The sequence below is a fragment of the Gymnoscopelus microlampas genome (assembly GCF_963454915.1).
Source record: "Gymnoscopelus microlampas genome assembly, chromosome: 14".
Classification (NCBI taxonomy): domain Eukaryota; kingdom Metazoa; phylum Chordata; class Actinopteri; order Myctophiformes; family Myctophidae; genus Gymnoscopelus; species Gymnoscopelus microlampas.
Genome location: NC_139951.1, coordinates 13,108,660 through 13,123,350, shown reverse-complemented (window position 1 = coordinate 13,123,350; position 14,691 = coordinate 13,108,660). Strand labels below are relative to the sequence as shown.

Below are 14,691 nucleotides of genomic sequence, written 5' to 3'. Positions count from 1 at the left end.
ACGAGTGGTCGAGCGGTTGCCCTCAAAGGATCGGACTACACTCAGCAGCGTCATTTCAAAGAGACGGCAAATTCCGCGATCACTTATGACGTCTCACACAGTTGGACCAGAGCAGCAGAGGGGCGTGGATGAAAATATACTGTGCATAGAATAATATGCAGGTATAGAATAATACAGAATATAAGAATAGACAATTCATCAATGTGGATGGATGGCCACATCGTTCTCTTTATAGTTACATTATTGTGCAAAGCCATTTATTCCTGAAATAGTGAGCGCCAGGATGAGCAAATTTACATTTATTGATTTAATCCTGACCTGTCCCTCTTATTGCTCGTACAGTCCCCAGAACCCCAGTACAAAAATGTACTCCATGAAGTGTAGATGCGTGGCAAAAAGGAAACGTCGCAGCCAAGGGGCGCGCAGAACGGTGGATGCATATTTATAGCAGAAACCGGTTCACATTTAACTATAGTCGTACTCATTCAATTCTGAACCGATTCTTAAAATGTAAAATTCTCTATTTAGCTGTGAAGGGTCTTCTTTCATGTGTATCAGTCATGATTGTTTCACCAACAAACAATATTAAATATCGGCGGGTCCTTCTTCTCCATCGCGCTGTTCGCGCACCTCCCGTTTTCTTTTCTTTTTCTTCGTCCCAGAAGTTGAAAATGTTAACATAACACATCTTTGTCTCAGTCATTTATAGTTGTCCGTGTACTGCATTGAGGCATGCACGAATAGAAACAGCTTTTGAGACAGAAAGTGTGCACAATATATTACAATGTATAATTGTATTATGCTTTATATCATTCAACAACGCAATAAAGCCAGTGGCTTGTTGCGGTCTTTTCAGTTACACAGTGTGTGTGTGTGTGTGTGTGTGTGTGTGTGTGTGTGTGTGTGTGTGTGTGTGTGTGTGTGTGTGTGTGTGAGATGCGCAACGAGTGAGCGGCGGCGGCGGCGAGGGGGGGGGGGTGCGGCCGGTGTTTTCGGCACATGTGGAGGAGGAGGACCATGTATACGTCACGGGAGAAGGGGAAAAAAACAAAAAAAAGTGTACACGTGATGCGGAAGTCTGCCGCGGAGGAGCTGTTGAGAGTGGTCGAGCATACACTTGATGTACACTCGCTCAATGCGGAAGTGGAGAGCCTCCTCGCCGACTCCACTCGACTCCACTCGCCTCCTCCATGAAGCACATGAACAATTGGACCGCGACTACTTCCGGTCCGAAGTCGGAGTGACCGAGTGGGAGTGAGCGAGTGGCCGAGATTTTCGGTATTGGAATTTGGCTATAGTCTGACCACGAGCTCCGTTCCGTCAGCAACGATAGGACATCCGGTTTTTGAGCTAGCAACAATAAGGTTTCCGGTTGCCTTCAAAATAAGATCACGTAATTTTAATGTTTTTTAAAAGACACAAATCTATTTTAAAAATACATTTATGATGTGTGTCTTTTAAATGGCGCATACTAGAACACTTCTAATTGCCAGTTTTTTTTTTTAAAGACACACATTTATTGAAAAAATACATTTATGATGTATGTCTTTTAAATGGCTTAAACTAGAGCAGTGGTTCTCAAACTTTTTCATGTCAAGGACCCCCAAATTGATATAAATTTGTATTATATTATTGTATCGTATTATTATTTGTATTATATTTGAAAATATCTTGTGCCAGGGGCCCCCAGAAGAGAAGATTTGTGTTGCAAATGAAAAAGTTCAAAAGAATTTCAAGATTTTTCAAAAATGTTAAAAAATAGCAGATCTACAAGCTCGCAGCACGGCACGAAGTGACGCGCTGCGAGCTTGTAGATCTGCTATATTTAAAATAGCTAACTTATATATGGATAAAGTGGTTAACTACTTTTGCTGGGGACCCCCTGGAACCATCCCAAAGACCCCTGGGGGTCCCCGGACCCCACTTTGAGAACCAATGTAGGCCTACTATAGCACTTCTAGGTGAGGTTGTTCCAGATTTAAATTGGCTATTGATCCCCATTAAATGTGCACAGTTTCTGATCCTGTTTTGCACTTGGATATTGTGTTCATTTGTGTGTGTTAGATATGTATTTTCTTTTTGAAAATGATTATGATACAATATTGTTTATTTGCAGGAGCAAAAGAACAGTGATAAAAGCAACAATAAATATGCTACAAATAATAATGCAATGCAGGTAAGATAAAAAAAAAAAAAGTATAGGGTTTATTAAGTTGATCTCACCTATTTGAAAAATAAAATACAATACAAATAAGAATGTAATCAGAAAAATACATTTAAAATGTATATTATTTAACGACATACATACAACATGGACACAGTATAAAAAGAAAAGATTAAAGACATATTGGTAGATTTGTAGTATATGTGCTGTTCCATAACTGAGCGCCCCTGAACTTGATAAAAAAAAAATGGTGGCCGCCCAGTGCGGCCAGAGGTCAGAAAAGTGCCCCTAAGCCGGACGGGTGTGAAATAAAAAGTGGCGGGCCGTCCAGTAAGGTCAGAGGTCAGAAAAGTGGCACTTTTAGACAATAGTGGGCGCTGCACAGGAGACGGCTCCGCGAGGCAACACTTTGAACATACGCACGCGTTCAGGGAGACCTCCTCTACAATACCACACTCTCGGATAAGCCCGAGAGGTGTAAAAAAAAGTGTGGCGGACCGTCCAGTGAGGTCGGAGGTCAGAAAAGTGGCAAAAAGTGCCGCTTTCAGACAATAGTGGGCGCTGCACAGGAGACGGCTCCGCGAGGCAACACTTTGGACATACGCACGCGTTCAGGGAGACCTCCTCTACAATACCACACTCTCGGATAAGCCCGAGAGGTGTAAAAAAAAGTGTGGCGGACCGTCCAGTGAGGTCAGAGGTCATAAAAGTGGCAAAAAGTGCCGCTTTCAGACAATAGTGGGCGCTGCACAGGAGACGGCTCTGCGAGGCAACACTTTGAACATACGCACGCGTTCAGGGAGACCTCCTCTACAATACCACACTCTCGGATAAGCCCGAGAGGTGTAAAAAAAAGTGTGGCGGACCGTCCAGTGAGGTCAGAGGTCATAAAAGTGGCAAAAAGTGCCGCTTTCAGACAATAGTGGGCGCTGCACAGGAGACGGCTCCGCGAGGCAACACTTTGAACATACGCACGCGTTCAGGGAGACCTCCTCTACAATACCACACTCTCGGATAAGCCCGAGAGGTGTAAAAAAAAGTGTGGCGGACCGTCCAGTGAGGTCAGAGGTCAGAAAAGTGCCACTTTCAGACAATAGTGGGCTCAATCATTTGTCATGTAGGCTCTGTGGCCAAAGCCGGACACCTCTGGGCACATTTGCTTCATGACAATGTTGTAATTAAAGCAGATGATACAAATATAAAGATCCTCCAACCAGCAAATGCATTGCAAGTGGCAAAACCACATGGGTACATTTATTTATATGTGAAATGTAATGATGCACCACTTAATGCTGGCATCACAATAGAGGACAATTTGGAAGATATTGGCCATGATGTGGATGTGTTTTTTTGCAATGAAAGACCAAATCACAATATGTGTGAAGCCATACCATTACCAATACTAACATTTCTAAAACAGACATCTGCTTTCCAAAAATGTCACACAGGGCTAGCAGCAGCAGCAGCAGCAGCAGCAGCGCAGTCACCAGCATTGTTTAAAAAAGCGCTTGAGAAACTCAATGTTGCCAACACTCAGGTGGTGTCATTAGTGTCTCTGCAATTTTCTATGACAGACGTGTGCCACATATTAAACAGCTTTGTGGATGACACACTTGGGGCTCCTTTCCTTGGAAATGACCTGCTTTGCCTGAAAAATCTTGGTCACTATTTGTACTCAATGTGGTGACCAGGCCGTACCATCTAGAACAACTCATAGTGCAGCCACTTGAAGTGTCACAAAAAGGCATCTTGGACACAGTTGCAAAAATATGTTCTGCTCAACTTTCCACAATTTTTAACATTCACAATTATAAAGAATATAAATAATGAATGAAAATAAACTTTTAAGTGCATACTTTTAGTGGCATGTCTATTACATCATGTGTACCTACCAGCTTAATATCAATCAGGCAATGGATGTGGAGCCATTTCAAAATGTGTGACATTTTCAAAGAGGAACTGGAACTAATCTGAACAAGAATCAAGAGGGATTTATTTGTCAATTACTCAATACAGGTACAAGCAGTGAAATGTTGAGACCTGTTTCTACAAAGACTGTGCTAACACAACCAAACAAAATATGTCAGTAACAAGTAACAATACTGATGTAATGAAGTAAAAATAAAATTATAGATAACAGAAATAAAATTAAAGTACAGATGGAATGGCCGGTATGATAAACCTTATGCGTATGTCACAAGTGCCACGGCAAATAGCTGTCTCGTGTCCAGCGTCCAATTTGTAAAGGCTATGCACTGAAAATGGCCCTTTTCTGACCCCTGACCTCACTGGACGGTCCGCCACACTTTTTTTTACACCTCTCGGGCTTATCCGAGAGTGTGGTATTGTAGAGGAGGTCTCCCTGAACGCGTGCGTATGTTCAAAGTGTTGCCTCGCGGAGCCGTCTCCTGTGCAGCGCCCACTATTGTCTGAAAGCGGCACTTTTTTCCACTTTTCTGACCTCTGACCTCACTGGACGGTCCGCCACACTTTTTTTTACACCTCTCGGGCTTATCCGAGAGTGTGGTATTGTAGAGGAGGTCTCCCTGAACGCGTGCGTATGTTCAAAGTGTTGCCTCGCGGAGCCGTCTCCTGTGCAGCGCCCACTATTGTCTGAAAGCGGCACTTTTTGCCACTTTTCTGACCTCTGACCTCACTGGACGGTCCGCCACACTTTTTTTTACACCTCTCGGGCTTATCCTAGAGTGTGGTATTGTAGAGGAGGTCTCCCTGAACGCGTGCGTATGTTCAAAGTGTTGCCTCGCGGAGCCGTCTCCTGTGCAGCGCCCACTATTGTCTGAAAGCGGCACGTTTTGCCACTTTTCTGACCTCTGACCTCACTGGACGGTCCGCCACACTTTTTTTTACACCTCTCGGGCTTATCCTAGAGTGTGGTATTGTAGAGGAGGTCTCCCTGAACGCGTGCGTATGTTCAAAGTGTTGCCTCGCGGAGCCGTCTCCTGTGCAGCGCCCACTATTGTCTGAAAGCGGCACTTTTTTCCACTTTTCTGACCTCTGACCTCACTGGACGGTCCGCCACACTTTTTTTTACACCTCTCGGGCTTATCCGAGAGTGTGGTATTGTAGAGGAGGTCTCCCTGAACGCGTGCGTATGTTCAAAGTGTTGCCTCGCAGAGCCGTCTCCTGTGCAGCGCCCACTATTGTCTGAAAGCGGCACTTTTTGCCACTTTTCTGACCTCTGACCTCACTGGATGGTCCGCCACACTTTTTTTTACACCTCTCTGGCTTATCCGAGAGTGTGGTATTGTAGAGGAGGTCTCCCTGAACGCGTGCGTATGTTCAAAGTGTTGCCTCGCGGAGCCGTCTCCTGTGCAGCGCCCACTATTGTCTGAAAGCGGCACTTTTTTCCACTTTTCTGACCTCTGACCTCACTGGACGGTCCGCCACACTTTTTTTTACACCTCTCGGGCTTATCCGAGAGTGTGGTATTGTAGAGGAGGTCTCCCTGAACGCGTGCGTATGTCCAAAGTGTTGCCTCGCGGAGCCGTCTCCTGTCCAGTGTCCAATTTGTATAGGCTATGCATTCCTTTGAACAGCATTTATCCATTTATATAAATTATTAATGTTTTAAATCCCTTTTTGTTACACAGAAACATAATATGTGTTGTATAGAAACATAATATGTCGTTTAAATGCTTAATTTATAGTTTTAATGTGCAAATTAACCGTTTTTCAATGGCTCCTTTTTGCTCTAGAGGGTACTCTTATTCTGAAGAGATCGTCCACCGGAAGTCTTATTGTTGCCACCTTATCGTTGCTGACGGAACACAGCTCTGACCAGCTCCCCACGCGAGGCTAAATTTTATGCACATTTGGCATTTCTACACGGGGTTCGTTCGATAGAGACTGTTGTGTTCAATCTAACGCGAATTCTAAGCTAGTTTACAGTCTAGAGTCAGTAGATAACACACGAACAGACGTTTTCTAAGTTTAATTTCCCCAGTTGGACGTTTTGAGGGACGATCTGCTGTTTTCAACTAGCCTGGGACCAGACGAATCTGCGAGTGCAAATAAAAATTGCACGCAGTGATATAGTCTAGCTACGCCAGGCTAGTTTTCAACCTGAAGACACAAAGAGGACAAGAATCCAGATAGTTGGTTCTTCTGGCTCCGTGGGATGAAAAGACAGTGACTGGACTGAGATACCTTGCTAACCTGCTACAATACCTGCACTGTGACTGTTGGGAGTATCCAGGAACATTAAGGTACAACACTAGCCTTGGATCAAGACTATCATAGATGTATTTTGTTTGATAGATTTTGACATTTTATATCTATGATAGTCTTGGCCTGCATCCCCCAGCACGCCCTGCACTTTGTCCAGTAAAGTCTGTATCTCTCCGAACATGTACAAATGCAATATATAAGGAGCTTACCCGGTAGCCCCGGATGTTAACTCGGCATTCAGAATCTTTGTACACTGTATTAGTCCGTATTGTTTAATATATATGTGTTTTAATCCCGTCTGTGTCTGAACGCCATTTTTCCACTAGTTTATTCTCTTTACATTGAGTGTAATACCGGCGTTCACCGGATGCGCCCCGTCACTACACTGTGTGTGTGTGTGTGTGTGTGTGTGTGTGTGTGTGTGTGTGTGTGTGTGTGTGTGTGTGTGTGTGTGTGTGTGTGTGTGTGTGTGTGTGTGTGAGAGAGAGAGAGAGACACACAAATATTACAGTTTTAGTTCTTAAGTGACTTGGGGGTGATACATTGTGGTTTTCACTGGAATATTTCCTTTGAAGAGGTATATGTTGTTTTGGTATATTGTGTAACATTAAAAGGATCCATGGCTAATAAGCCAAATATGCCTTAATACATTATAATTGTCTTTTAACTAAAATGTAAAAGTAAAACCATCTTAAATATTTTAGAAATAGTTCATCTTTCACTCAATAAGGGCAATGCCTGTTGCAAGTTGATGTCATTTGTCCACGTGTGGTCTAGCCAAGCCCCCAGAAGAACCCAGTGGTTTCATTGAAGTGGAATGGACATGCTGGCCAGATGGGGCCACTGTCGGTAGTAATGGTGGTAGACGGTGCTCGTTCATGAGTCAAGCCCTGGCGCGCTCTCAAATAAACTCTATGATGCAAAACGCAGTGGCCCCAAATAGGACACGCTCACCACATTTCCTACCCGGAAGAAGGGGTGAATTAGCTTCATGCATGGGGTGAGCAACTCAATGCAAGTGGATGGGAGGGGATGAGTCAAGCTTTGTGGTGTAAAAGGTTTTTGATGTAGGAGGGAGCGTTGCCGTGGATGCATGTGATGTCCCTCCCAATGTGCATCAGTACAACAGTCGTGAGATTTAATTTAGCTTGAATCCATGTAATTCACAAACGACTGGCTTGTTGGAGAGTCTGGACAAAGAACTGCCTCATTCTGAACTGCTTCATCACTTGAAACCTATTTTATACTTCACCGTACGATGTGAATGAAAATAGCCCACCTACATACACTTGGGTTGTACATCTGCTATTTTCAACACATTCTCTAAACACATTTTGGTTAAAGGTTTTGAACATTTTAGAAAATATTTGACATGCCCAAAATTGTGATGCCAGTTGAAAATTGTTCATTTGAAATATATGTTTTTCATCTTCACTGTTTGACTGTTTATTTTTATTTAAATTATAATATATATCCAGTCTATACCAGTCAAATTGTGTGTGTGTGTGTGTGTGTGTGTGTGTGTGTGTGTGTGTGTGTGTGTGTGTGTGTGTGTGTGTGTGTGTGTGTGTGTGTGTGTGTGTGTGTGTGTGTGTGTGTGCATACTGTAAAGCAGATGCCTACAAATGATGTCAATCTATCAAGTCACAGCATGCATTCCTTACAACTCAGCAGCCCTGAGTCCTGACCATCCAATGGCTCCTCCCACCTTCACCGGGGACGACAACAACTGCACAGATACAGGCAGTGAGTCTCTTACACACACTTTGCCCGAGCACTCCCAGTAGGCCAAGGAAGAATCTCCACCACAATTATTTTCAAATCCGCGTGTTATAGCGCCACTATGAGACAAAATATCGTATGCAAAATATTTTTTTTGTTACTACTCCTAGAGATTTTCTCCAAACCTCATGCAAATCGGTATACATTCTCTGTAGTCATGTGATCAAGATGTATGTGTCACATTTCTCATATTCCATTCTGATTGGCTTTCAAGTTTGCGTGGAGGCCAGTTTTGTACAAAATGCCTTATATTGTTTAGATTTGTTATAGTACTGACACTCAGGATAAAAAAATTATAAACGTTAACATTTGTGATGCTGTAAATGATTTGTTAAGTCAAATTTATGCTCCATTGTAAAACTGGCGCGTGGCGAACATTGCCGATCTACAAGCTCAAGTTACATCTGCAACTGAGCTTGTAGATTTTAAATGTTCACTGCTCAAACACCATTTTGCGGCGAATTATAATTCGGCCTTTACAGTGTGCAAATCTGAAATTTAGAGTTATAATGGACCAATAGTATTTTTTAGCCCATGAATTTAATACAATCAAATTACTCTTTATTAAATGATGTGTTTCCTATATTTCTCAAGAAAAAAAAAGAAACGTTTTCCAGCCTTGGACAAACAAAATGTGTGGGCTGTGTTTTCTCTTATCTCAGTAAGATCTCAAGAGTGATCTTGACCAGTCTTAAAACAAATCTTACAAAAGAGGAAAGCAAAAATGTGAAAACTTCCCAGATCCCAGATAAGAACACAATAAAAACAAATGCTGGTTAAGACAAAAATAACAGAAGATCTGTTATATCGCTTCCTGCATAATGTAATTTTATAATTGTGTTTCCTTTGCTTGATGTTTTGTGTAAAGGGCATTGAAATGCCTTGTTGTTGAAATGTGCTGTACAAATAAAAGTGCCTTGCCTTGCCTTGCTCTCTGCTGACGTTAGCTCCTCTCCCCTCGTTCTAGATCTCCAATTCCTTCCTGGTGTGTGTAAAGAGGAGTCTTCCCCTGATCACAAGGAGAGCAGCCACAGTCTGGTACATGTGAAACTAGAACCTCCACAGATAAAAGAGGAACAGGAGGAGAGCAGGTCCAGTCTGGTCCAGGTGAAAATAGAAGACCCTCCACAGATTAAAGAGGAACAGCTTGAGAGGAGTTCCAGTCTGGTCCAGGTGAAAATAGAAGACCCTCCACAGATTAAAGAGGAACAGCAGGAGAATAGCTCCAGTCTGGTCCAGGTGAAAATAGAAGACCCTCCACAGATTAAAGAGGAACAGCAGGAGAATAGCTCCAGTCTGGTCCAGGTGAAAATAGAAATTCCACAGATTAAAGAGGAACAGTTGGAAGTACTTCTAAGACCAGAGGAGGCTGCAGGGTCATCGTTCACATTACTAGCAGTGAAAAGTGAAGATGATGAAAACAGGAGGACAGAGCCTCTAGCAAGCACCTCAATTGAACACCTGAAAACACAAGCTTATGTAAAGGACTGTGGAGCATCACAACCAACTAGTGATGAGCAGCTCCTGTCTTCACACTGTTCTGAATCTGATACTGATGACAGTGTGGAAGGACAAAAATCTTCTTTTAGCAAGCTGTCCCAGAACCTGAAATCATTTAAACAAAAGCCATACACGAGGAATCAAACAGGAAAGAAAAACTTTAGTTGTACAGAGTTTGGCAAAGTCTGTGGTACCAAGGGTGTTCTGAAAACACACACAAGGATTCATACAGGTGAAAAGCCCTTTGCTTGTACAGTTTGTTACAAAAGCTTCAAGCAAAGACTAGATCTGAAAAGACACTTGAGGATTCATAGAGACAAAAAGCCCTTTGCTTGTACAGTTTGTAATAAAAGCTTTAACCAAACTGCAAGTCTGAAAAGACACATGAGGATTCATACAGGTGAAAAGCCCTTTGCTTGTACAGTTTGTAATAAAAGCTTTAGCCAAGATCAAAATCTGAAAAAACACATGAGCGTTCATACAGGTGAAAAGCCTTTTGCTTGTACAGTTTGTAACAAAAGCTATAAACAAAGTCAAAATCTGAAAAGGCATATGAGGATTCATACAGGCAAAAAGCCCTTTGCTTGTACAGTTTGTAACAAAAGCTTTATGGAAAGGAAAGGTCTGAAATCACATATGGCAATTCATACAGATGAAAAGCCCTTTGCTTGTACCGTTTGTAACAAAAGCTATAAACAAAGTCCAACTCTGAAAAGACACATGAGGAATCATACAGGAGAAAGGCCCTTTGTTTGTACAGTATGTAACAAAAGCTTCAACCGAAATCTAGCTCTGACAACCCACATGAGGATTCATACAGGCGAAAAGACCTTTGCTTGTACAGTTTGTAATAAAAGCTTTTACGACCATCAAACTCTGAAAAGACACATGAGGAATCATACAGGAGAAAGGCCCTTTGCTTGTACAGTATGTAACAAAAGCTTTAGCCAAAATGTAGCTCTGACAACCCACATGAGGATTCATACAGGCGAAAAGCCCTTTGCTTGTACAGTATGTAACAAAAGCTTTACTCAAGCTTCAAGTCTGAAAAAACACATTAGCATTCATACAGGCGAAAAGTCTTTTACTTGTAGCTTGTAGCTCTGAAAAACACATGATTGTATTGTCCTTAACAGGACTTTACTCTCTAGGGACCCAAATGATGCTCACAAGAATGCTAGTGTCTTTCTTCATCTCGGTTTTTTGTAAATTAAACCATGAAGTGAGATTTTGTGTGTTCAAAGGTCTGGCTGTAACTAACCGTAACTTCTTACACATCTCTATCACATTCTTTGAAATAAAAGCTGAGGACTTTGTTTCCTGCTGTCTCACAAGGTTTTTTCATTCATTTCTTGCCACTGCACCGCAATCGTTCAGGCGACTTTCTGAACTGTCCACAGCTCTCCCCAGAGACAAGGTAGACAAAAATGGTACCATATTATGAGCATTAGGAAATCTTAAGACACACCTTTTCAGCATTGCCTTTACCTAGGTTTCAGCATTACTCTATTTTATTTTCCTTTTAAAGGACAACTTTGTTTTTTTACAACCAAGGTTTATATTTTAGCTTGTAATTAAAGTAAATAAAAGATGAGTGTTATTTGTTTTTCATTTACTGCTTTCTATAGTTTTAGTAATTTTCGCGATATTTTTTACAGTGGGCGGGGGCATTCTGTCCGGTGGCTAAATATGCCTTTTTTACACAATAAAAAAGGTCCTGTGGTCTTTGATGGCCAGATGTGAATTATTGGGGGCTAGAAGAGCTACAGTAAATAATAATAAAGAAAACGCTGGATTGTTGTGTAAAACAAGACATATTTAGCCACCGGACAGAATGCCCCCGCCCACTGTAAAAAGGGGCGTCGTCTTACCACGGTGCATTGCATCAGAGCCGATCTTCAAGCTCACAACACGTCTCATCACTTGTGGTCTTGTATATCGCATTATGTTATCCGTTTGACACGCCAGAATAATATTTTGATTTATTTATTGTGTTATAGTAGCCTACCGATTAATCTATTCCTCAGTCAGTGAATACAGACAGAAGGATAGAGAAATTATGCAGAAAACAACTCGATTTTTGGTTTGGTTAACATAAAATAAATAGCCTACATAAATGAAGGAATGTCGGGTGAAAATATTTTGTCATCACCAGTCAGTCAATTTGATCCACGCAGCTGCACCTGATTGTCCTACATAAACAACCTCACGGTATGAAAAGTGTGTGCGTGCCAGATTAGCCCGCTCTCTGCACAGCGCCCCCCGTCCTTTGCGTCGGAACAGCATCTCTCTCTCTCTCTCGTTCCCCTGCTGTGCCGTTCCATACTAACCTGACTCCGTCAAATGGAAGAAGCTTGCGACACACTTTTTGTTTCACAGCCTACTTCCATCTGAGACTCCGGTAGCAGAATCGATGACAAACGGTGTTTCATTTTTTCAAGATACTTGGCAGGTGATTGGATGATCCTAGCAGCCGCTGATTGGTTCGCAAATGCAGCGACGGGGCAGCTCTACTCCCTGTGCAATGCCAGACTCCTTCCTGAAATCAAATGCAAATGACATTTCCGGAGGGAGGGGGGTTTACCAGGCTAGTTCCATACAGTAGCGATCCAGATAAATATCAAACATGTTTGAAAATTGTCGGAGCGTCCCGAGCGTCCCGTGAGCAACTCCGGAGGGTTAAAGGGATTGTAGGCAAGTTCAGAGATAAACAAAGAAAAAACACCGCCCCTCCAGCAGTTCGTTTCCCCGACCACCAGGGGGTGACACAGGGGGGACTTTGAAACGGGCCATGCCGAAAATAGGTTGCTTTATTCGGATACAATGTGCGGAACTGTCCGCCCCTGCCGGTTCTCTGAATTTTTATTTTTTAATAGGCTCTTTCATGATAAATTGACCACATATATGAAGTTAAACAACTAAATTCTATCCAAACTATCTTATCCAATATCTATCCTGATCTGGCGCAGCGCTCAGGTCCTGGACCTGGTGAGACGAAGGAGGAGCCCGGCCAGGAGACAACCCACAGAGCCTATTCCCTCCACGTGCCAGAGCCTCCCCGAGTCCCGGCAGAGTACTTCCGGAGAAGCGGACTGCCCTGTCTTGCCCTATAGGACTGACCGTGGGTAGCTACTGGGACGTAAGTCGGGGCTTGATCAACCCTGGCTGGGTCACCTGGGTGAGGGTGTATATTGCGAGACCCGAAACACCCAATGACCCCAGGCTACAACACTGATGATACGTCCCAGTTGCATCCATGTGATGTTTTTCTTCCTTCGTTATTCTATTTATAGTGGCTCACAGGAATAGACTATGTGACAACCAGGAATAGTTTGGTGACCACAGGAGAGACTGGTGACAGCCGGAATGTAGACGGTATCCCGGGAGCAATATGGGTTAGCGCCCCAGGCTGTGTCTTCCGTGAGGAAGAAGCCCAACAAACCCACGGTGAGGCCATTAGGAGGGCCATTCCAGCTAACCGCAAGTGGAGCTAATACCATTAGACGGCCCAATCTAGTGGTATCGACCCAAGGAACCATCACGCCAGAAGGAAATGTTTGGAACGGGGCGGTGCACCTGATCTTGCGCAGTGCTCAGGTCCTGGACCTGGTGAGACGAAGGAGGAGCCCGGCCAGGAGACAACCCACAGAGCCTAGTCCCTCCACGTGCCAGAGCCTCCCCGAGTCCCGGCAGAGTACTTCCGGAGAAGCGGACTGCCCTGTCTTGCCCTATAGGACTGACCGTGGGTAGCTACTGGGACGTAAGTCGGGGCTTGATCAACCCTGGCTGGGTCACCTGGGTGAGGGTGTATATTGCGAGACCCGAAACACCCAATGACCCCAGGCTACAACACTGATGATACGTCCCAGTTGCATCCATGTGATGTTTTTCTTCATAAAAGTAAATTCTGTGCCTCAAAAAAGAAGTTTGAGAGCGTTTTAAAACCGAAAGTAACACCGACACGGACGCGCACATGCGTGCGTTAATTTACGTCCCGACAAACATAACATAAACAGTAGGGAAAATACGGATTTCAGAAAGAGGACTGTGTTTCAATGCAGGAAAACACCCCAGGATCATTATATAGTGGCTGATAGAGGGGAAAAATGCTAAATATATATATATATATATACATATACATATTTTTTAAATTTAGGCTTAATGTTGCCTACTATACCTTTAAGATTGGATCTTAAAGGTTTCATGACGTTCAGTTTTACCACACATTAAAAGTCTTTGTCATGGTCCTTCAAACGTTTATAGAAAGTTTTAACAAAAAATTCCACTCCATTGATCCATGGCAGGTGTTTTTCTCTCACATTTCTAAATCCTTTTCAACTGCAATGAAAAAATAAATCTTTGCCTGCGGGTGTCGCTGGTGAGGGATTTTGCCTGTCAATCATCGCCTCTACTCTGCCCCCCCCCCCCCCCCCAGGAAAGGATAGGGGAGGGGAGGGGCGAGGAGGAGAGTGGGCGGGATTAATCGGCTGTGACCTCACTGTCGAAGGGCCAAGCTCAGATTACTTTTCATCCTAATTATTCAGAAAACCCCAGACCACCGAAAATCCACTGAATGTTCAAAGTTCAGATTCATAAAACCCCCCAAAAAACATAAAAAATAAAAAAAAGTTTAAATGAATGTCATAGAACCTTTAACCCTCACACTAGACGATATCTATTGCCGAGATTCGCTCCCGATCTAGGCTGGGGTTGGGCACACCCCCCGATACTCGGGAGGCTTGTTTCAGACCCTGATTATCTCGTAGTGTAAGGCAAGTGTCCCCTTGCATTTTGGGAAATGTTACACGTTGTGCCACTCAAAGTTGAATTATGCTGACTAGTTTTGTGGATGGATGAAAATGAAGTGAAAATGGTGTCAAAAATGCATGTTTTCCCTTTGAGAGTCTCTTTCACAAAAACATTTTTTCTCTACTTTCTATTCTGTTCCCATAAAGGGTGTTCTGGTGAAAACAAGCTATATTGAACTGTCAATAACTACATAACAGAACATGCTAGAAACTCACCGTTCCCCCCCTGGTGAAAGTAGAGACTCTTCT

General features: G+C 43.2%; 1 protein-coding gene across 1 annotated transcript; it reads left to right on the top strand.

The window, feature by feature from the left end:
- Positions 1-6,269: 6,269 nt before the first annotated feature.
- Positions 6,270-11,055, top strand: LOC311060053 (uncharacterized protein; the record flags this gene model as incomplete). The annotated part of the gene is made up of 4 exons (XM_084078181.1): positions 6,270-6,390; positions 7,997-8,098; positions 9,102-9,695; positions 11,012-11,055. Exons 2-4 carry the CDS (start codon positions 8,047-8,049, stop codon positions 11,053-11,055), a joined length of 690 nt encoding a protein of 229 aa, XP_083934307.1. The 5' UTR covers positions 6,270-6,390; positions 7,997-8,046.
- Between the last annotated feature and the right edge of the window lie 3,636 nt (positions 11,056-14,691).